Here is a 22,140-nt window from a genome sequence, read left to right as displayed (position 1 = left end):
AGGGGTGGAAGTGGCAGGGAGCTGCCTCTTGCACTTTCGCTGCCTAAGGCAGATACTTCACCGTGCCTCATGGGTGGTTGGGCTCTGCACAAAGGCCATGGCACCCCCAAAGAACCTTGGGAGCTGGGCTTTATTCTTTGCAGAGCTGCAGCTTCCACCACACTTAACTACGATTCCCAGCATTCTTTAGGGGAAGCCATGTGCAACCACATACTCTATACAGCCTGGGGCACTTCCCCTGGTGGTCCTAGCAGCATACCGATGAAGAATTCCAGCAAAAGGAAATAGAAGATGGCGTTACATCAACCTGAAATGAATGGCCAATTTCTTTCTATGAGCATGGACACTGAATATTCTTAAAAATATTTGATACAAATGGTGGGGTGCTCTTGTTCAAGATTCCAGACCTGGTCTTTTGCTGGTCTTCCCTTCTTCTCGCTCCCTTCCCCATTCTGTTTTCCATTCTCCTGGTCTGCATTCCATGGCTACTCAGCACACTCAGTCCACATGAACTGTTTGGGTGGTTTTTCCTGTCTCGGGGGTTTCTTCTCCTAAGGATTTTTGGTATTTCTTCTACAAACAGATGTCTTCTGGGAACGAGCTTGCTGTTTAGTATGATTATTTTCCCCCTGTGCTTTTCCACACAAATGCACAATCCAACAGGAAATTTGGCATGCTGAGCAATGCCTGCTTCAGATTACAGAAAGATGTTTGAGCTATGTGGTCTTTAGTTGGTGCAGGCTGAGAAAATCAGAAGCTGCTGGGATGACTCCCTCCAGCAGTTGAGAATAAGAAAGGAGATCTTGCCTAGCTAATTATACTCCTTTTAAGTGAGTGTTTTTCCCACTACTGAAACCCTGGTCTCCATCCACCTCTTATTATCTTTGCAGACATTCTCTAAACTTCTAGGTATTTGAAATGGCCAATGGCTATATAGATTTAATAGTTTTGCCATTTTTGTGTCACTGTTTTTAATACACTATTTTGTGGGGTGGGGAGGGGAGGGGAGGGGAGGGGAAGATACAATAATATTAAGTGAGGCCAGTGCCTAATCATGACAAAATACTTACTACAGAAGGCCAAGGACACCAAACTGACTGGCAAAACCCACCAACAGTACAAAAACAAATCTATAGCATCCTTCTGTACCACTATTTTTTCTTGAACTAATGAATTTGAAACTTTGGGGCAGCAGGTAGAGAGAGAAAAGCAAGCGAGGATTTATTAGGAACAGCGACAAGGGCAAGGAAGGAACATGAAAAGTTGTATTTTGGACTTGGGAAACCACTACGGAAATTCTTCTGTAAATGCAGAATTCTCTGTTTGCCTTGCAGAGTCCAGGGCTCTTTCACGATTCACTCCAGACTTCTTAAAAATATTTTAGGGAGATGCGTGTGTTAAGGGTAACGTGCATAACTGAAGTCTGTTTCTAGGTGCCAATCCAAGATTCAACAGAGTTGCGTAAACAACGTGAATATGAGCTGAAGTTTCATGTATCTCCACCTAAAATAAGCTTTGGAACACCCTCAATCTTACAGACACCGACCAGGCTAAGTGGAATTTCTGCTACACATATGGTTGATGTGGGTTGGTTGTTTTTTTGTTGAGGATTAGACAAATGTGCAGAAAATAGACTTATCAATGTGCATTAGCTATGACAAAGCCAAAAACAGAGTTTTCGTGACTGAAGGCAGTGCATTCTTATTGCAAACAGGGCACAGCTATTACCCGTGAACTTCAAGGTATCTGGCTGGCCACTGTTGGGAGATGAACTGCTGGATGAGACAGTCTTGATCTGATCTGGCAAGACCATTTTTGCTTTGACAGACAGAATTTCCTGGAAACAAATGACAAGGTTAGCTATTTATTTGGGGCATTATGAGCACAGGGAGGCTGAGGAAGGTGACCTCCTTTTTAAGTTTAGTTTGCATAGACACAACAGCAGTTTAAGAGCCTTTTCAATCCTCAGACTGAGCATGAAGGAGAAAGCATCTTACACTTCTCCTACCTCAAACGTATCATCCCCCCCCTCCACTTCCAAGTAATATGAACACAACTTTTGATTGGCTAGAAAGAATTTATCATTTCTTTAAAGTTTACATGGTAAAAAGTATTTTTTTAAAATCACATGTACATTACAAAAAGTCCCTCAAGAAAAGAGAGAGAGAGAGAGAGAGAAGACTGGAAGAGTTTATAAAAGCAATTATTTAAAAAGTCTGGATTAAGAACTGTAGCCGGAAATAATAATCAGATGAACAAGGAGGGCCAAATTCTGTTTGAAGGTAATGAAGGAAAGCAATGTTACTTCCCTCCTCACCCAAGGTGGCCAAAATAAAATTTGGCACCTCACCATCGAGCCGTTACTGGCCTCAGTGTTGAACAAAGGTGGGCTCATAATAGCATTTTCTGGTAAGATCAGACAATATTTTCTTAGCGCCACCCAAGGGCAAGTTCACACAACCACTGGATCTATGGCAACAGCCAGTTTCTGGGCATCTAGTAAGTTCTGCATGTACAGCAACAAAAATGGTTGTCTGACCACATGCCTCATTATTCAGTAAGCATGTGAAAATATACATGATGATCAATCTGGGAAAACATGGCAGCAGCCATTGTGCCTACCACTCAGACGCATGTGAACCAACCCTTGGTCTGACAGGAATATTTTGCCCCCAGTAAGAATCAAGCAACTCCAGTCATAACTGCTTCCCCCACAGATACCAAGGCGCATCTAATGATGTTTCTCTACTGTAAAATCCACCAGGGGAACTGGGGAAGGGGGAGAATTAAAGGCGGTTTCTTTCGGCATTCCATCTTTTGTTTAGGTGAGCCCCTAGCAATACACATGAAATAATTACTCTTATAAATATATTTGTGTCATACGAAATAAGGCACTTATCAAAGTCATCTATCATCCTAGACAGGAAACAAAAAGAAATTGGTTAGTTTTTTAAAAATCATTTAAAATGAATTGTGTTAAAAGCGGCAATACAAAAAAAATATATAATCAGACCCTTATCCCACCCCACACTTTATAAAGATTTTTTTTAAAGGTACATACAAAGGAAAATCAAACACAGAACAGCTTGAGAGACTCTGAAGGCATGAACAGCTTGTCAAAAAGGACACTCTCTCCTTTCCCCAAGCCTGTAGTTCAAAAGGAGGCACATTTTAGAGAACTGAAAGGCTGCTGGTGGCCTCTGGGACAGTCAAGGGTCTTTCTCCTTGGATTTGGTCAGCGGTGATGGAGAAGCAAGGAAAGAAGCGGAAATTCATTGGCTGTAGAAGAGGTTTAAGACCGAACACTCTGCATCCCAGGTGGCTGTGGTCGAAAATTGGAGTCAAGGAAGAAGAGAAAGAGCACTTTAAAAGCAAAGGCTAAAAGAACTTGAAAAAGGACTGACTCGGAAATGTGCTGTGAAGTAAAAGAGAAGGGGGCAGAGTAACTGGCAAGCTTTCTGCAGAATGCAATGGGGGGGTACCACAGTTCTAGCGGATGTGCTTAAGGGTCCTGGGGCCTAAAAAGGCTCAAGCATAAGGGTTTTCAAGAAATTTGCTCCCCCCCTTCACTTAACTGAACAATGGCTGTTCCCTATCACTCTACTTTAGAAGACTGCTGAGTAAAATTTAAGAACCCTCAAGGAGGGGTTAAAAACCAGTCAACAGAAACCACACAATGCCCATGATAGACAAGCGATTCTACAGTCAAAATAGCTTTAAAAAAAGCCAACTGGCTGATGGAAACCATCCCGGACACACATCTTGTTTCCATTTTGGTTACCAGCACACACTAGCAGATGTTTCAAGAGGAGACAGCGTGATTTCTTTTAGAAAGCTTGATACCTGTTTCTACTGCAAAACTAAACTGCAAAAATGGGACAGGAAATGTTCAGTATTTTGACAGCCCCCATTACACGGCTGCAGGCAGAGGTTCACAAGCCTCAATGATACAATCTGGGCAAACAATCTCTTATTTTAAACCGTTCATCTTAAACTCCCATTGGCTGCATGTCCTTCTCCAATGCATCATGCTGCCCATTTCAAAGGGCAACAGCAGACACAGATTTAGCAGGGAGAACCTGAGTTACAGGCATGACTTTTTTTTTCAGTTGGAACTCACTGGAACTCAGTTCCGGCGTCTCTCAGGTGGGCACTATTGGCATTATAAGAGAACAAGGGAGGTGTTCATGGTTAGTTCCGGCACCTCTTTTTCTAGAAAAATAGCACTGGTTACAGGTAACTTATGTCTCAACTCTCAAAATGAATTGCTCTGTGCATATGTTATATCCACATCTGAAGACTGCAGAAAGTTATCATCACCACTATAAAACCTTTAGAAGTCCAAGCACATGCTGAGAAGTTCACATGTTTATTCTGCACAATTAAGGATGGCCACTACTCCTATTTCTGTTCACTCGATTACAAACTTAGGTTCAAGCTGCTAGCCAGTGTGCAACCATCCACTGGGTGGGATGGGGTGGGGTGGACTGCCACGCTAACTACCACTGACCTGATTACAAAATAATGGGCGTAGCAAGTCCATGAATAACCAGTCCATTTTTAGTGATCCTTAATGTGTACACTAGGCTTTGCAGAGAGTATTACTTGTTCCCTAGCTAACAGGACCAGTGGTCAGGGAGTTGATGGGAGTTGTAGTCCCAAAACAGCTGGAGGGTCAAGTTTGGCTAACACTGCCTTAGACAGAACACCACACACACAAATGCCATCTCTAAATAGTTACGCTAGTGCAAAGCTGCAGGTTCTGTTGCATAGATTTTGAGAGCAAAGACTGGGAAGAACTGCAAGGCACATTATACAACAGACATTATAAGCCAGCTGCTGATCTTGGTGCCTGAACAAGAAACTCAGTGTTCCAAATCACAGCAGACACAGCACCTTCCAGGATGCATGGTCTATGTGAAAACAGCACCCTGTCTCCCCCCTGCCTTTTTATGATACAAATATCCTGTGTTCTAACATTGAGTGCTAATCCACCAGTGAAGAGCCTATTGTCTCCTTTTTCCTAAGACAATGGAAACATGTGCTTAAAGCAGCTCTGCACCAAAAGCAAAAAGCACCAGCCTTCCATTAGGGAATGTCTGAAGGAACCTCATAGTGTAGTTTAGATACAAATTCTCCCCGCTCCCTCGCTGGGACTCTGAGTTCAGTCCGAAACAAATTTGTGCCTGCTTTTAATACTTTGGTCCCTTGGCTAAAACAAAACACTAAGCTCTGGCATCAGACACCCTTAAAAAAAAGGACATGTAATAAAGGGTTGGAAGCATGAGACAGAAAGAAACAAGATGACACCTTTCCTTTGGTGTACGAAAGCTGTTACAAGGCATGTCACAGTGTGAAAAAGGAGGAGAGGCATGTGGAAAGGTAAAGAATTTCAAACAGGTTAAAAAAAAGGAGAGCTCCCAATTAGCATCCAGAACAAGCACCCTCATTATGGGAGTGGCTGTCATTACAGTATTCCAGTAACCAGGATCCCCAGATAAATTTAAGGACCTTCTGCACACCAGCTCTTGGCCAAGGGAGCTAACTGACCCAGAGAAGCTAATGTATCCAGAGCTCTTGACCTAGAAAGGCTAATGTAAAAAGGCACCTGTCTAAAAAGAGGTAAGGGGATCTAAAGCTGCTGCTATAGACCTTGGAACTAACTGCTGAAGGATTAAAGCAAGCTAGTGAAGCAGACTAGGCGTATAGAGATGACCAACTTTTTAATCCTCAAAGTCCCCATGTGATGCCTGAAGAGACAGAGCGCTTGGGCCAATGGCTTGAAATTGCTGCTGCTCAGCCTCTAATATAAGATGTTACAGTCTCATAATTTTGAAACGGATGTGCAACCAATCTGATCCACTTTTGGCCCCCAACAGACCAAGATGATGCAGCTACATTGTATGTAATACAAAATCATGCCCAGTGCTTATTGCTTTCTATTTGGGGAACATGGCAGAAAGTTATTGCCCATGTAGCAGGTACTAATTCTATCATTAGTGAAACCAGCTTGGCAATATGGAACTGGGCAAAAAGGATCTATGACCTCTGGGCCACACCTCAGACTGTCAAAACAGGAATGGGGGGGGGGGGGTAACTGTTCTGTATATAGTGCAACTCTCATGAACATTGGGCTTTACATTTTGAATTGAGCATTCTGGAGATTGTTGATGGAATGGGTTGGGAATAGAAATTCAAATCCATTTGCTGATTTGACTGGATAAGGCAAATCACCGGCTGCTTGCAGAGTATTTCCAATGCACACTGTAAAGCGGAAGAGCATCGCCTGGAAGTTTTATTGCCCTTCAAGATGCCCATCATTTTAACCAACTCATACTGACTGCGACAGGACAGGCAATGTTCTTTTGTTTTGTTTTTACAAAATTATCTCCCAACCCCAAGAGAGCAGATTTTTTTGATTAGGACCCTGAGAATACGGATATCTGGGGTTAGTTTCAGTTTCCTTCTTGCTGGAAGGAGGCACAAATCCCAACAATGGAAAGAGGCTGGTGGTTACTTGGAAGTTGGGCACATGATCTTTGGTTACTGGACGAGAGAGAGAAATAAGGGGGAAATGGTTTTGGCAACCTCAGAAGTTATGTAAGTTTTCTCTCAAACCCACTCCCCCCACCCCCAAATGGTGGGCTGGTGTTTAATCGGACCAGTCGTCCTCATCAAACTCTGAAGAATCATCCTCGGAATCGCTGTATTCCACTGCGATGCGGCGGGCGAGGATGGTTGCCACATCGTTGCCCACAACTTCTCGCTTCTCTTGTTCACGCTCCTCTTCTACTTTACGGAGCTGGAATCCTATCAAGGGAGGAAAGGAAAGGTTAGAGGTGGTTCTTCTAGGGAACAGTTGTCTTTGGTAATGTTGTGGGACTGCCCCATAAGGGCTGCTCAGTGTTGGGGGCGGGGCAGACATGGGAGTAATATGAAATACCTTTATTAGGGCCAACTGAAAACAAACAAGCTAGATCTCAAGAGAGATGATTTTTTAAAAAAAATGTTGCTGGTGCAGGACTTAGCAGGGGCGTAATACATGATCATCTGAAGACTGTGGCGCAGAAAGCTTATTGACGACTAATTATGTTAAGAGCAAAGGATCTCAGGTTGAAGTAAAGCATACTGGGATAAAGCAGCAACAAGCAGCCTTTGAAAAGACAACAACCAGCAGTTATTTAGACGTGCAGTTTTTAAAGTTTCAATTGGTCCTAATATTCCGCTACAGCTATAGTCTGAACCAATTTGGTGGTGGAACTATCACTGGCAGTGAAGAATTCAAATGAGTAATAAGGAAACAAGAGTAAAAAAGTGTGGCTCTTTCACTGCTTTCTCAGCTTAGGACATGTGATAGACAGTTACAAACAGGCTAAATTGCAAAGGTTCAAAGAGGATGCCCTCACTGGAGTGAAAAAGGAAGATTTATTGCAAGTATTCCCAGTACACATTTGCTAAATGACTAGGCATCTAGCAGCTCCAGTAAGCCCCACCAAAATACATACACACACGTGAAATGTCTAGTCCAGACATTGCAGGACCACAACTCTCATAATCCATGACCACTAGGCATGCTGGCTGAGGCTGATGGGCGCTCTAAAACACCTGGAGGACTCCAAGTTCCCAATCCATTGGTCTCGTTTCAGGCATTAAAACTTAGGATATGCAAAATGAGAAGAGACTTACCTTGACGGATAGCAGAAAGCAAGTCGCTCCTAGCCTCACTAACAGCAGGCAATGAGGACTTGGCCTTGGATGATCCCGAATCTGGTTGTGGAAGATGGGTTTCTGGCCCATCCATGCCGCCAAAAGACGATGGAGGTGGACCAGGAGGGGGCGGGGGCGGAGGAGGGGGCGGTGCACCTCCTGTTGGCGGGGGAACCAGGGGTGGAGGCACAGCAGCGTATTCTGCTGCTGGAGGTGGTGGAGGAGGAGGGGCAGCAAAATCGGGGTGAGGTGGGAATGAGGGTGGAGATGGTGGCGGTGGGATGCCTGCAGTCGGAAAGCCTGACAGTGGAGGCGGTGGAGGAACACCCATCATCGGTGGCGGTGGTGGCGGTGCAGGAGGTGGTGCAAATCCTGGCCTGGCACCCTGTGGCGAGCCAATAGGTGGAGCTGGTGGAGGGTGGCTTGGGCTGACTAGGCTGGGTTTTCTCAGCCCTCCGGAACCACTCTGATTTTGTGCTGGATAGCTGTTGAAAGTAGAGATTTGGGAAGGAGACAGGGGAAAAAATGTCCCATGAGTTTTGCAAATATCATAAATTGGAAAAGGGTAAGCACTATTTCTCAGGTTTTCCTGATAGTAACTTGCTTAATTTATTAGATCACTCTTGGCTAAGAGATCCAGGAGTTTGGGAGTTATGTTCCAATATTCTGTTTAGCATCCAACGGCTGACTTTGGAAAGTATTCCAACACATGAACACATGTGAAAGTATTTGAGCACAGCTTGCTCAAAAGATTAAAAATTCCTGTTGCCAGGGTGTGTTTGTTTGTTTGTTTGTTTGTTTGTTTGTTTTAAATCCAGCTCCAGCAAATGCTGGTACCTTGGAATCCCATCATTCCACAATAGCATTTTCCAGCTAAGATAGCTACAGGACCCACTCTTAAAGCAACCCTGAAGAGGGAAGGAAACCCATCGGAACTTGATTTAGGAATATGGCACATTAACACAAAATTGCATAGGAATGTCAGGATGTTAGGATGAGAGAGACATCAATTTCGTGGTAATGAAAAGAAATACAGTAGTACCTCGTTTTGCGACCGGGATCCATTCCAGAGTCCTGGTCGCTGGCTGAAAAGGACGCTGGACAAAGTGCCGTGTCTGTGCACGCGCACAGAGAGGTTTGCTCTTCTACGTATGCATGAGCTGCAAACCCAGAAGTAACCCGTTCCGGTACTTCTGGATTTGCCGCGGATGCTCGACGAGGCGGACACTAGATGAGGTACCACTGTATGTGAATTCTCACCTAAACTCCCCCCCTCCTCCACATACCTCCCCTAAGGAGTAGTATACTCTCCCTCTTAGTAAAACGCTTCCCCAGTCTGGAGAGTAGCTACAGCTGTTCCTCACCAATTGGATTCACAGTGGCTGACAGTCATGCGCAATCATGGCAAGACACTTGGGTTGCACATAGCAGCCTAACATGGAGGAAATCTGATCTCTCCATGAAGGGTAAATGTGCTGCGCAACACAACCCTAAGCAGTATCTGGCAAGAAACCACGGGGCAACACCCTTGTTTGTGAGGTGTTTTGTGGATTGCTTAAAAAACAACTTCTCCTCCCAAGCTACCTCTACAAGCTTCATGGATGGAGTTTATATGACAGGCTCACTGTGGTCTTATTGGAAGCACTTGTTTTATGGAAAAGCAAAACAGCTTGCTTCTTTCATTCCACTGATTGTGGTCCTTCAGTGGTGCTTACCTAAATTCCATTGGTGGTGGTGGAAGACTGTCCTCTGTGAACAAAGGAGGCGATGGTGAATCTGGCTGCGGAGGCGGGGGGTAGTAGTTGGCATCAACACTCTCATTGGAACCAATGCTACCATTCTGATAGACCATATTAGACGGGTATCTAAAAATCAGCAAAAGGACAAGATGGACTACATCAGAGAAAAACCCTTCCCTTCCAAGGCTTCAATGGACCCCAAGTAAAGAATACTTCCAGAATATTCAAGTCAGGAAGAAATACAAACAATGCCATCAAGATCAGAACCACTCTGGTACTGAAAACTGTAGCATCTTGCCAGATCATTTGGATTGAAAGTCTAGTAAGAGGCTACCATTTTCAGTACCAGAGTGGTGCTGTGTGCCCATGAAGAGTCAGAGAACAGCCCCTGTCAAAAGACTTCCAATCCCAATGACTCTCCTGCTAATGTGTGCAAGGCAGGGCAGCTGCAGCTAGGGAACATTATGAGATCACACGGGAAGCAGCAAGAGAATGGAGTTTATTAATTAAACAAAATTAAAATACAAGTTGTGTCCCCTACTGTTACAACTGCATGTTCTATGAGCTGTGTTTACGCACATTCCCACTGTTCGGTTCTTTTGCTTAGTCAACATTATATATACGTCTATTTTGTTTTCATTATGTATTGTGAAAATTTCAATAAAGATTATGGCTTTAAAAAAGGAAATCACGTTATATAAATTTGACTCATTAGAATGAGATATTGCATATAATACTGAAATAAAGCTTTTATTTGGAAGGGGGTAGACAGATCCTGAAGCTGAGCCTCCAATAATTTGGCCACCTCATGAGAAGAGAAGACTCCCTGGAAAAGACCCTGATGTTGGGAAAGATGGAGGGCACAAGAAGAAGGGGACGACAGAGGACGAGATGGCTGGACAGTGTTCTTGAAGCTACCAACATGAGTTTGACCAAACTGCGGGAGGCAGTGGAAGACAGGAGTGCCTGGCGTGCTCTGGTCCATGGGGTCACGAAGAGTCGGACACAACTAAACAACAACAACAGACATTCTGTTGTTGCACCCATAACCTATCTTAAAGGTGCCATTTAGCTCCTAGCTTTCATATCTCAGTTTCTAACACTGGTATAGAGGGGACTCTCCAGCTCCCCAGATTGCTCTCATTGCATCAGACCTTTATAGAGTGAGGTGGGGCTGCATATGCCATACTTTTTCAGGCAGGAGCTAGAAAGGAATATATGTGCATACATGTATTTGCGACGTGTGTTCTGAACATTTGGGAAGTCCTCTCCAAAGGACCACCAATTTTTAGGAGCTCCAACTGTCCCTTCATGCACATTTGAAAGTGATCTAGCCATATACAGATTGGATTCAGTTAGAAATAGTGAAGTGTCCAGTATAGGAACTGCTTTAAGATAAAGCACAGGTGAATAATTCACACAAACAACCTTCTCCTGCCAAAGGTGGGAAGTGCAGTCCTGGGAGCCTGCTCATGATCACACCAACTCAGGCAAATCACAAACACTCATTTGTGTGGCCAGCATTATGTCTGTAGTGCTGCACCCGATTCAGATATAGGCTTCATTTGTTTTTACAAATTTGCTATATGTCTCCAAGCCGACAGGTACCAGCTGTAGGTGATGGACATAAATACACAGTTACTGAAGCTTCACTTGCTTGCCTGAACAATTAAGAAAACCCCTTAAAGTTATCTAATTGACATTTACAATTCACTGCTAGACCACATCAGTGTGGAAAACAGGCGCTAGCAGGCACATGTTGAGGGACTCTGAAAAGTGTGATAGTGTGGGCAGCCCCTTCTAATAACCTTCAGATCAGGGCCCAGCAGAAGGCACACTGGAAAAGAGGCAAGGCAAGGGCACACCTTTGCCAATCATCCTTCCATTCCAGCACAGCCAAAGGCTTCTCTTTTGCAACAGAAATGCTTGCAATTTTAGGAGCAGCTTTAGACAAGCTATGTTTTTAATGTTTTTAAAGGGACAGCAAGTAGGAACAAACAAGTATCCACAGCCTGAGTGCACACAGCTTTCCAGTCCACTCACTTAAAGGGCAGGAATGGTGTTCTTCAGACTATGATTATGCAATTCTGTGGAAGCTAAGGCAAGAACTAAAAGCAAAATCCACAAACAAGAGAGAGGTATGGAAGAAAAATGAGGGTTTCTTTTCCTAAAAGGAAAGCTTGGAAAATGCAAAATGGGTGGAAGCTTCATACTACATGGGTCTAAAACAGAAGGCCACATTCTTTTATAGGGGAAGTGGCCATTAAACCTGGTCCCTGCCATCTTCTCCCCACCTGCTGTGGCATTCAACCTTGAAATGGACAGTTCCATTAAATCTCTGATTCAACTAAAAGGAGAAAGGCTACTAAACGGTTCCATTTCTGATCCCTCCCTTCTCTGTTAAGAGAGTATCAGAAAGAGCCAGAATCATCTTGTGTGCTTATCTCTCCGGGTAGAAAGCTACCGCCTAGAATGCTGCCAAGCTAACCAGCTGGGAATTGTTCTGAATGCCAGAACGCCATGTCCGAAGTGCCACCTCTACAGTCATGAGCTGGGGCCAAACAGGAACACACAGCTTGTGGCCACGTTTGGGTGAAGAAAGTACCCTTAATTTGGATTCTGCAGAGAGAATTCTCTACTTATAAATGGCTGCGTTCCTCATGAAGAATGGCCAGCTTGGAGAGCATGCTCTGACTTTAATTCCAGTAAGTCATACCAGGAGCAGCTACCTCAGTCCCTATTACCACTTGCAATGGCTCCAAGCACCAGTATGCAAGTTCAGCAGCTATTACTTTAAGACGATCCATCAGGCTGTATAGCATGCAGTTACATGCACCCACTATCACGTACTTAACATCTATTACAAAGCTGCTCATTTTCCTCTTCGTTTTATCCCATTTCAGAATTATGCAAATCAATAAACATGCAGTATTTGGGAGTGGGAGAGGGTTTTGTGAAAGCAGAATGAGACAGGACTCCTGCAGACAGCTATCAAAATCAAGTGGGGAAATCAGCTTTCAAGCCCTTGAACTTCTGCACCAGAGATACAGAAAGCTGACTTGGGCTAGGATCTGAAAAGCTGCTTCAGGCATGCCTATGGGTGGGTCATGCTCAATACGAATCCTGACTTTGCTTTGAGCAACAGACCACCTCTGTGCCAGATCACAAGCAGCCAGAGAGCCCCTCCAGTTTCCACGTGGGCTGCCATGTGACACAGGGCTGCTATTCAAGAAATGGAAACCTCAAGCTCCTTGCATTTTTGTTTTTTGCACTTCTGCTGTGCTTGCACTGAAGCCAGCCCAAGGATAATCAAATTCTGAAAACACGTCGTTAAAGACTCTCAGCCAATTTTAAGTAACCTCCCCTAAGCACCACACACATGCAGCAAGTTGCAAACTTATGACAAACGTTTCACTCCTGGACTTGTTATAAAACCTCATCACCAAATGGATTATTGGTAGAATGTAAAAGCCACAATAAGAGTAGCATTGAAATGTTAAACCAGAGGAACAGCAGAGCTATGTGGATCATATTCAGATCAACCAAGCAGACCATTTGCTGAATAAGCTCTTACCCTCCTGGTCCAAGTTTTTCCCTCGACTCAACAAACTCCTGTCCCATTTTCATTTTCTCCCATTCTTCCTTCCGGCTTTTGATTTTCCGAGGGTTCACATTTCCTCTGTTTGGATTATCCTTCTTTTCTTTCTAGAAAATATATAAAAAGGATTATGAGTTACCACAATAACCTGCAATGATGTTGAACAAAAGACACAAAGACGACCAAGTGCTGCCCCTCACCCTAGATTTCATAGGACATAGGAGAAGCTACTAATATGCCAAACCTTGTGTCCCAGCTCCCAAAAGGCTCTACCTGCCACTCAGGTGGAAGAGACGAATAGTGTTCATTTCTTACCTTCAAAAAACTCCTTCTATACTGAATTGTCTGCAACTATGCACATGCTCCTGCCAACCTAGCAGTTCAAAAGCACATCAAAGTACAAGTAGATAAATAGATACCGCTCCGGCAGGAAGGTAAACAGCGTTTTCGTGTGCTGCTCTGGTTCGCTAGAAGCGGCTTAGTCATGCTGGCCACATGACCCGGAAGTTGTACGCCGGCTCCCTCAGCCAGTAAAGCGAGATGAGCGCCGCAACCCCAGAGTTGTCCGCGACTGGACCTAACGGTCAGGGGTCCCTTTACCTTTACCTTCATGCACGTGCCATAAAACCACAATCTGCACAGCCACAATCCCTTTCAAAGCAAAAGAGAAGCATGGCTCCCTTTGCCTCAGAAGACATCAAGGAGAGGGAGTGTGAAAATTTGGTTCAGAGAAAACACCTTTTAGCATATTGTGTTGGAGCCCATTTGCCTTCTCTCCCCGCCCTGCCACTCTGCCATGGAAATTCGGGAAAATAAGTGGGGCTTCAGTCCTTCCCCTTTATTCCTCCCCCCCCACCTCCGCCAGGGATTGCAGGCCTCAGATCAGGGGAAAAGGGGTTAGTTTTGGAAAAGCTTCATCTGGGCACAATCCCAACACAATTCACACACTGCAGAGGAAAGGGAGGAAAATGTTCCTAATGCACTTAATTATTTTCCAGAATGTTAAAGACAGCCTTGATGAGTTACAACAAATAAGTACAAAAGCCAGATTTTTCTTCAGAGTGAAAAGCTTGTAGTCCAATCGTATGTATTTGTGTTTACTCTGATGCAAATCTCACTATATTCAATGAAGAGATGTTAACACCACACTGGAATTTGTGAAGAGACTCTAAATATTATCTCCATAGGTAAATAAATGGCATGACTTGTCGCAGCACAAACACCCAATGATGCAGATTTGATTCCACTTTATCTACTTAAACTGAAATAAAAAGAACCAACCCTGTTGTGTGTTCATGTCCACTTCAAAAAAGGGCTGCCTGGATTCAGACAGTGGCAATATCTTATATCTTGCCTTTCCCTGTTTAAGGGATAAAAAACCCACAAAGAGCAAAAGATACCCTTCATCTTACCCTATGCTTCCGCTTCTCTTTCATGATATCCTTCGTGTCCTGCAGCATTTTCTCCTTCCAAAGATCAAAGAAATATGACGGATCTGTATAGAATTTAAGTGCTTCTTTGCCGTCATCCCTAGGAGGGGGTGGGGGAGAGAGAAAGAGAGACTGACTCACCACAAGACAGTCAAATGTTTACATAAAGCCCAACTAAGATGCACCAAATTTCAGATGCAAACGCTGTGGTCCAAGAATGAAAACACCCCCACCTCTTTTTTAAAAACTGTCTGGGGCAGGTGGAAAAGGATTGAATCTTTCCATCCCATCCTGCACTAGCCAGGGCATCTGCTGCGCCTTCCAGGTGCAGAAGGCAATTTTTCACAGTATTCATCAGGGTTAGAGAACCTGTTGCCCTCTCAGATGTTGTTGGACTACGACTCCCATGTGGGAAAGAGTCTAAACTGGTTGCTTTCTCACAAGTAGTCCAATCAGACACGATGGGCTGCAGCTCAGTAAGTGTGGGGCTGATAAGAGGCTGCAAGTCCTCCAAACTTGGGCTGATAGCTTCTAAGTTTCTAAGACAACCAAGGAAGAGGAGGGGGACGTGGAAGAGGCCACACCTGGAAGAAGTATATTAAAACTGGTGTTAAGTATTAGGTGAGTTTCTTTCTCTACTCTTCCCACTCACCCTAAGATGAGCAGAGATTCTCTGCTCTAATAAGTAGGCTGAGAAGGAATAATAATAATAATTTATTACTTATACTCTGCCCATCTGGCTGCTCCTGAAAGAAGCAAGACACCTGTTTAAACTGTAGAGTCTGGGGATGGGACACCCCATAGTCCCTGATCATGGAGAGGAAACAGGTTCTCAGTCACTAGCTCACAGCCACACACCTCCACTGCAGTGCAGTCGCATCTCAAAGACAGCTGCCTCCAGCTATCAGTAATTACTTTTTACCTATTCAAAAGATATTTGTTGATGGGGACTGAGTAAATATGTGTATTCTTAACCCTGATCCCATTCCGATTGCACCATGTGTACTATCTTCACAAGATGACATGACATAATTAGATGGCAAGCAAAGAAAAGCTGTCTGGTATCACTGGCACATTCTCCTCTAGGACGTATCGGTCTCTGGAGATGCAAAAGGACCAACAGACAATCACACTTTTCAGAAGAACTGTCTGCACCCACTTCAGGCAATAATACGTGCAAATGTATGCACTGCAAATTGCGCAAAGGGAGTAAGAAAGGAACAGCAAGATTACACAAAAGAGCTTGTATGAACAAACACCAAAGTTATATGCTAGGCTTGCCACCACAGAAACTTATTTACTGCTATGACTACAAATCTATACCACAAAGCACCGAACCGTTTTTCAAAGCACATCAATTCTCAAAATTCCCAAAAGGGAAGTTACAAATAACCTCAGTAGCAGGGAGAACTGAATGGAGGCCTCCAGGCCACATAAGACCCCTGCCATCTAGCTCCATAATGACTGGCAGTGGTTCTCTGTGGTTTCAGGCCAGAGTCCAGCCCTACCTAGTGAAGCCAGGGATTGAACCTGGATCCTTCTGCATGGAAAGTGTGAGCACTACCACTAAATAGCAGCCTCTCCCCATAACACATTGGGAAACACATCAGGAAATAATATAGGGAGCTGCTAGGTAAGCACTTGCCCAAGCCCAGTGTAGACCTCATGGACAGACATATCCTCCATTTGAAAGCAAAAGGCCTCCGTTGGCAGGGGCAGTTTATTTCCCACTGGAAGGGGCACTTGCAAGGTAGGGATGTACCATGCAACCCTCCTGTTCTGACTCTCCACCTTGCACATGCTGTTCCATCAAATGCTTGATCTGGCAAGGGTGTGCAGAAGGAGCATAAAATTATGCTACTGCTCCGGGTGGAGAAATATGGCCCTTGAGCCGTTTGGCTAAAGGAAATCCAGTCTGCAGGCTCATGGCATTAGACATCCCTCCACTGCAGAGCAGGCAATGTTAAGAACCATCTTGCTGAATTGCAGCAAAGACTCAACTTAGTTGAGCAGTGACTGGCTAGCTGGCTCTAGAGCCTCATATGCACAGCACATCTCCAGCATACTCAGGCTAGGCAGGCCCTGAACATGGGAGTTTCATTTACGTATCATGGCTACCAACCACCACAGATGGGCCCTATATTACACAGATTTGTTTACTGCTTTTTAACAGTTTTCGAAGACTAGAAGGCATCACCAGTTACTGTGGGAGTGATGCAGAAGTCAACTGCATGCTGTGTGAAGTAGTGCTTCTTTTTTTTTCAAAACCAGTTCCTAATTTCAACTGAGTGTTCTAGTACTGTAGCAGAAAATGTTTTCCCATTAATGTTGCAAATCTGTATTGTGTAGTCTTTGCCCACCACTCTCATCAACTTTTCTCTCAACTAAAAAGGCCAAGACATTTTAGCCTTTGTAAGGAAGGTCCGCTGGCCCCTTGGTGAGTCAGCAGGCTTTCTTATGGGCTAGCTGGACCACGCCACAGTTTTTACAGAAGAAAGCCCTTTAAGAGCAGGTCCATTACCTTCTCAACTGAATGGGCAGCCTCCCCACTTAGCTAGAAGCATAAGGTGCATTACCTGTAGGACGAGAGGATATTAAGAGGTGGAGGCATATTACAAACGCCATAAGTTTCAAGGACAGGCACAGGGAGAGAGTCTCTGTCAAAGAGCTTTTGGTCCTGAGTTGTGGAGCTTTTGAAGGCTTTCCTGGTGTTAATACCTTGCAGAGACACTAAGAGGAGAGAAATGAAAGAATAAGGAAAATAAAGCCACTTCAAACACAACCTAAGCCAATGTTTGCCCAGTTATAGTTCTCAATACTTTCTGCTGTCACAACATGGGATCCTTCTGCCACATCAATAAAGCTTTCAAGACAGTATCCCCTGAAATTACGCTTTTAAAAAAGAAAAGAAACATACACACAAAAACAGAACATGGGGGGAAAGACAAACCCCCTTTAATCAAAGAGAAGATCTATATGCATTCAGAAAAACTTCCAAGTAGAATTGGCCTTTGACCAGTTCAGCTCCACCCACCCCCATAAAAAACCAAAACCCCTCTTTCGCCTAATGACCAGTCAAATAGCAGCCAGGTATTGGAACATATCTATTACAACAGAGAATTATGGTTATTGACAAAAACTACCACCTTCTAAAAATCTCTGGAGACCAATAAAGCTCAGAATCCTTACAGATTGTATTTTTGCTTCATTAAGCCCTCATGAACTCCAATTTCAGCTTGCTCCAAAATCCCTGCAGCTAACTTTCATGGCCTGCAGGAACAACTAAACAGTGTAACTTAAGAGGAGAGGACAGAAGCTCTTTGGAGGGAGCTGCAAGAAGAAAAAGGTGCCTGCTGCTGTATCAGGCTTATGCATGTGTGTCCCTAAACCTGCAGAGCAGGTGAGCAAGAGGTCCTCACTTTTGCCATTACTACCAAGTGACACACACATCCATGGGGCGATAAGCAAGTTAGCTGACCACAGTCTTGACAGTCTGCAGGTGTCAAGTTCATTCCAAGTCCACAAGCATTTTGCAGCTGCTGCTATGGCAATTTAGCGTAGTTGGCCTAAAAGTGTATCAATTTTGCACCATTACCTTCCTCCTCCTTGGGATCCAGCTGAGTAACTTTGATCTGAAGGCGGTCAACTCTCTCGACTAGAGAGCTTACACGAAAGGAAAAGGTGTTTGCCTGAGTAAAAAGCTCTCCAAATATGTCTTCAGCAAATTTACCTGAAAAAGAATAGCAGAACGTTATAATTCTAAATGAACAATTTCTTGCTCTCTGTGTGTCATAAAGCAAGCTGGCAAAGGCTCCTTTTTCATTATAGTTTTGTTATGTACCCCACATGTCAATTGGTAGAGGGGTGCCAGAAATTGTATGTGCATGCACAGGTGTGCTAAGTATTTATACATAAATATTTTAGCCCTCTTATCTCAGGAGGGAATGACTGGAAACAGTCACGTTTTGCTCTCCTAATCAGGACATTTGTAACAAGCAAATCATGTAGGGAAGAAGTCTACAAACCAATCTAGCTAAACATGACCCTTCCACAGCATCATTAAACAAGGAAGGAAGCGAAACAAAAAACTTAAAGACTTCCATAAAGTAATAAAGAAGGAGGGCAACCATGAATCAGATGATATTGTTGCATTTAGCCTTCACCTTGTGGGTCTGTGATCTCTTTAGCTTCTAGGATGGTCTACTGGATAGACACACAATGACAGCTACATTTCATTGTCCTCTAAAAGCTCAAAAAGACTCACTTCATTAAATGCTGCCAAAAGAAACTCCCCATCTCTCGGCTCTCTTTCACAGTAGGCACAGAGTCATTTATTACTTGCAGGTGGCAGCACAAAAAAAGCAAGGTGCTTTCAAGGTTGAAAACAATGCCTCCGAATTTGAGTTGGGAGATGTTAATGTTCCTGCCAGACTAGACACTTACAACAAGTATTTTGAAGGAAGAAACCTGAAGTTAAGCAATTTAAAATTTAAAGATGAAATTCAAAACTACAGAAGACTTGAAGTTCCCACTGGTACCCAAGTACCCTAAATCAGTGTTTGGTGTATTTAAGAAGCCAACAAAGCAAAGTAAACCATTCAGTATTCAGTTTAGCTCTGCAGGTCAACTTCTCATGCAAGCATAGTGGATTATGTAAATTTTAAAGTATAACACAAAGGAAATAAGGGAAGGATTTAAAGAAGAGAGATCCTCATCCCCAAGCAGTGTCAAATCTAGTGAGTAGCCCTGAAGGTCCCAGAGGGCTGAAAGGCAGGCTACAAGTACAAAAATTCACTGTTTTTGTGAGTACAGCAGAACCTTGGCTTACGGTACCCTCGGGTAACGTAAACTTCAGGTTGCGAAAGCGGCAAACCCGGAAGTATTCTTCCGGGTTTTGCCGCTCACGCATGCGCAAAAGCACTCTACCACACCACGTACATATGCAGAACAGGCACCTCCGGTTGTGGAAACCTCGGGATCCGTTCCGGAGCTCCGGGTCGGATCCCAAGGTTTCCACAACCGGAGGTACCACTGTAAATAGTCTTAAATGAAAGACACTTTAATACGTTTAGGTGGAAGCAAAGGTAGCAAGACAGGTGATGCTGCCTTGAAAGCAGAAGCAGATAGTGGAATCTTATAAGTCAGCTGCTAGAAACTCTGGGAAAGCAATTCAGTTTCAGCATCGCCACCAATCAAGCCTCAGCTACTAATAGCTACAAAATGTATACAGATTCCAGATTCCAGAGATATACCAGCCTCAAAGCCCACCCATAAAAGCTGTGGGCACAACAAAATAACTTAGAATATTTGCTAGCAGTGGGTTCTCATTGTCAGCAAGACCACATAAGATGTTTAAACAATATTCACTGTTAGTTAGACCTGGATGAAGAGCAGGAGTTCCCCTAAACAGCTTTGTGGAATACTTGCTTTTATGGTATATTCCCTCACACAAAAAGGGGTGCCTGCACTGCAACTAGACTTCTGTCAAGGGAATCAGTTTCAGTGTATATATGAAGATACAGCTGCCTTACATAAAGTCAAAATAAATTATAGCCCTGTGCTATGTACTCTGATTAGCAGCAGCAATTTAATGCTTCAGGCAAATATCTCCCACCACCCAACACCTGATCACTTGAAATTGAGATGCCAGTGATTGAACCTGGGACTTTCTAAATGCCATGTGTTCAACCACAGAGCTATGTTCTGCCCATACCTGCTTGAAGGGACATTTATTCCCACTCTCATGGAACTGAACCAGTCCATTTATAGTGTTGGATAGCCACACTTACATTCAAGCTGTTTCACCATGTAAAGAGAGGAAAGCGCATTGATATTGTATTATGCATTTGCACATTAAGTTATCGGTGCAACTGATATACAGTCTGAGTCTATGCATGTGCACCTAGTAAAGCTGCACTGCTATATACACTTTATCAAATAGTATTATCTGATGGCTCTTTTGAAACCCTGTACTGTGGGAACTGTGCTTTATTCTGGTGCAGTCCTGGCCATTCCACTGATTTTAGCACACATACCCTTGATAAATGGCAACACCTGCTAATGAATTTGACACACATTTTATTTTCTCATGGTGCTTGTGCACCCAAGGGAACTGGCCTATCCCTGGGGAAGCAGAGATGGGATTTCTGAGTCTGCCAACTTCCTAGGCCATCCCTTTTATGGATGCAGCCTGCAACTTACTCACATTTAACTTGGGTGCATTCAGCTTCACATGCTTGGCAAAACAATTAAAAGGGGAAGGAGGGGCAGGCATCAAAGATAAAAGACTTCGGCAATCACAGAATTGTACAGTTGGAAGTGACCCAAAGGTCATCTAGTCCAACCCCCTGCAATGCAGGAATCAACTAGAGCATCCATGACAGATGGCCATCCAACCTCTGCTTAAAAACCTCCAGTGAAGGAGAGCCCACAACCTCCCGAGGGAGTGCGTTCCACTGTGAAACAGCTCTTACTGTCAGAAAGTTCTTCCTGGTGCTTAGTCACAATCTCCTTTTTTGTAACTTGAACCCATTGGTTTGAGTCCTACCCTCTAGAGAAGGAGAAAACAAGCTTGCTCCATCTTCCATGTGACAGCACTATAGATATTTTAAGATGGCTATCTCCTCTTAGTCTCCTCTTTTCCAAGCTAAACTGTTCCTCATAAGGCTTGGCTTCCAGACCATTTAGCACCTTGGTTGCCCTCCTCCTCACGCATCCCAGCATTTCAATATCCTTCTTATTAATCCCACCTGCCACTGCACCTAATGTGTTTTGTCTATACATGATTTTGGCTTTAGACACAAGCCCTGGAATGTAACCCCTGCGTATGTTGAGGGCTTGCTGTATTGCTTTCCAGCCATGGTATGCTGGCCCAGTTGAAACAGACGCACTATGTTTTGCAACTCCACAAGGAACCACATAAAAGAAAGTGGTATGCAGCCCACAAACCTACCTCCTTGAACAGTCTCTCTTATGCTGGAAAGGAAAAAAGCAGCAGCCCAGATACAGGCAGGCTCAGATGACACCTAACAAGAGGAGAATTCTAGCTCATCCGCATACATATTGTATTAGCCCTTGCTTCTACAAAGATATGGATACTTAAAGGCTGATTTTATGGATGTTTACTCATATGTGATCCATTTTGTTCAATTAAGTAATCAAGTAAGTGATCTTGCTTAGTATCCTTGCATGTACATGGAGAAAACCAAACAAAAGGCCTATATCTTCTCAGTGCAAAAGACCTATAGCTTCATGACCAAAAGGCTTTTGATTTTGCTCTTTGCTTGTAAAAAGCTCTAAAAGTTGCAAATCAGTTGTTTTAATTGTTTAATTGCAACCAGGTACGCTTGTTCAGGAAATATGTGCATTAAAAAACAACTTTATTTAAATCAATTCACACAGCTATTCAACCTTAACCCTACATAGTTTTATACAGGCACTCTCTAATGTGTATCTACTTCACAGAGTATATGAGGACCCCTTTGCAAGCATTTTAGAAAGTCAAAAGTCTAGAGAAATAGAGTTAATGCAACTCCAATCCCATCATGATTTTTAAAGAGTAACAAAGACCCAAGTGGCCGATTTCTCTCTTTTTAAACCTTTGCCCATGTAGTAATCCTGCCCTTTTACAAAGCCAGCTAAATAAAAGCCAAAACATATTCATCAT

General features: G+C 43.7%; 1 protein-coding gene across 2 annotated transcripts in view; it reads right to left on the bottom strand.

Moving 5' to 3' along the window:
• Positions 1 to 1,196: 1,196 nt before the first annotated feature.
• WASF2 (WASP family member 2) overlaps positions 1,197 to 22,140 on the bottom strand; it is a 44,387-nt gene continuing 23,443 nt past the window's right edge. For both annotated transcript variants that reach the window (XM_077932000.1, XM_028738686.2), the window contains 7 exons: positions 18,070 to 18,204; positions 17,051 to 17,204; positions 14,457 to 14,574; positions 13,021 to 13,151; positions 9,423 to 9,572; positions 7,687 to 8,192; positions 1,197 to 6,810 (listed from right to left, as the gene is read on the bottom strand). In XM_077932000.1, coding sequence (XP_077788126.1) covers positions 6,653 to 6,810; positions 7,687 to 8,192; positions 9,423 to 9,572; positions 13,021 to 13,151; positions 14,457 to 14,574; positions 17,051 to 17,204; positions 18,070 to 18,204 — 1,352 coding nt within the window. In that variant the 3' untranslated portion in view covers positions 1,197 to 6,652. The remainder of the gene's footprint in view (positions 6,811 to 7,686; positions 8,193 to 9,422; positions 9,573 to 13,020; positions 13,152 to 14,456; positions 14,575 to 17,050; positions 17,205 to 18,069; positions 18,205 to 22,140) is intronic.

Source organism: Podarcis muralis, chromosome 7, assembly GCF_964188315.1.
Source record: "Podarcis muralis chromosome 7, rPodMur119.hap1.1, whole genome shotgun sequence".
In the NCBI taxonomy this organism is placed as follows: domain Eukaryota; kingdom Metazoa; phylum Chordata; class Lepidosauria; order Squamata; family Lacertidae; genus Podarcis; species Podarcis muralis.
This window is presented reverse-complemented; position numbering and strand designations above follow the sequence as displayed.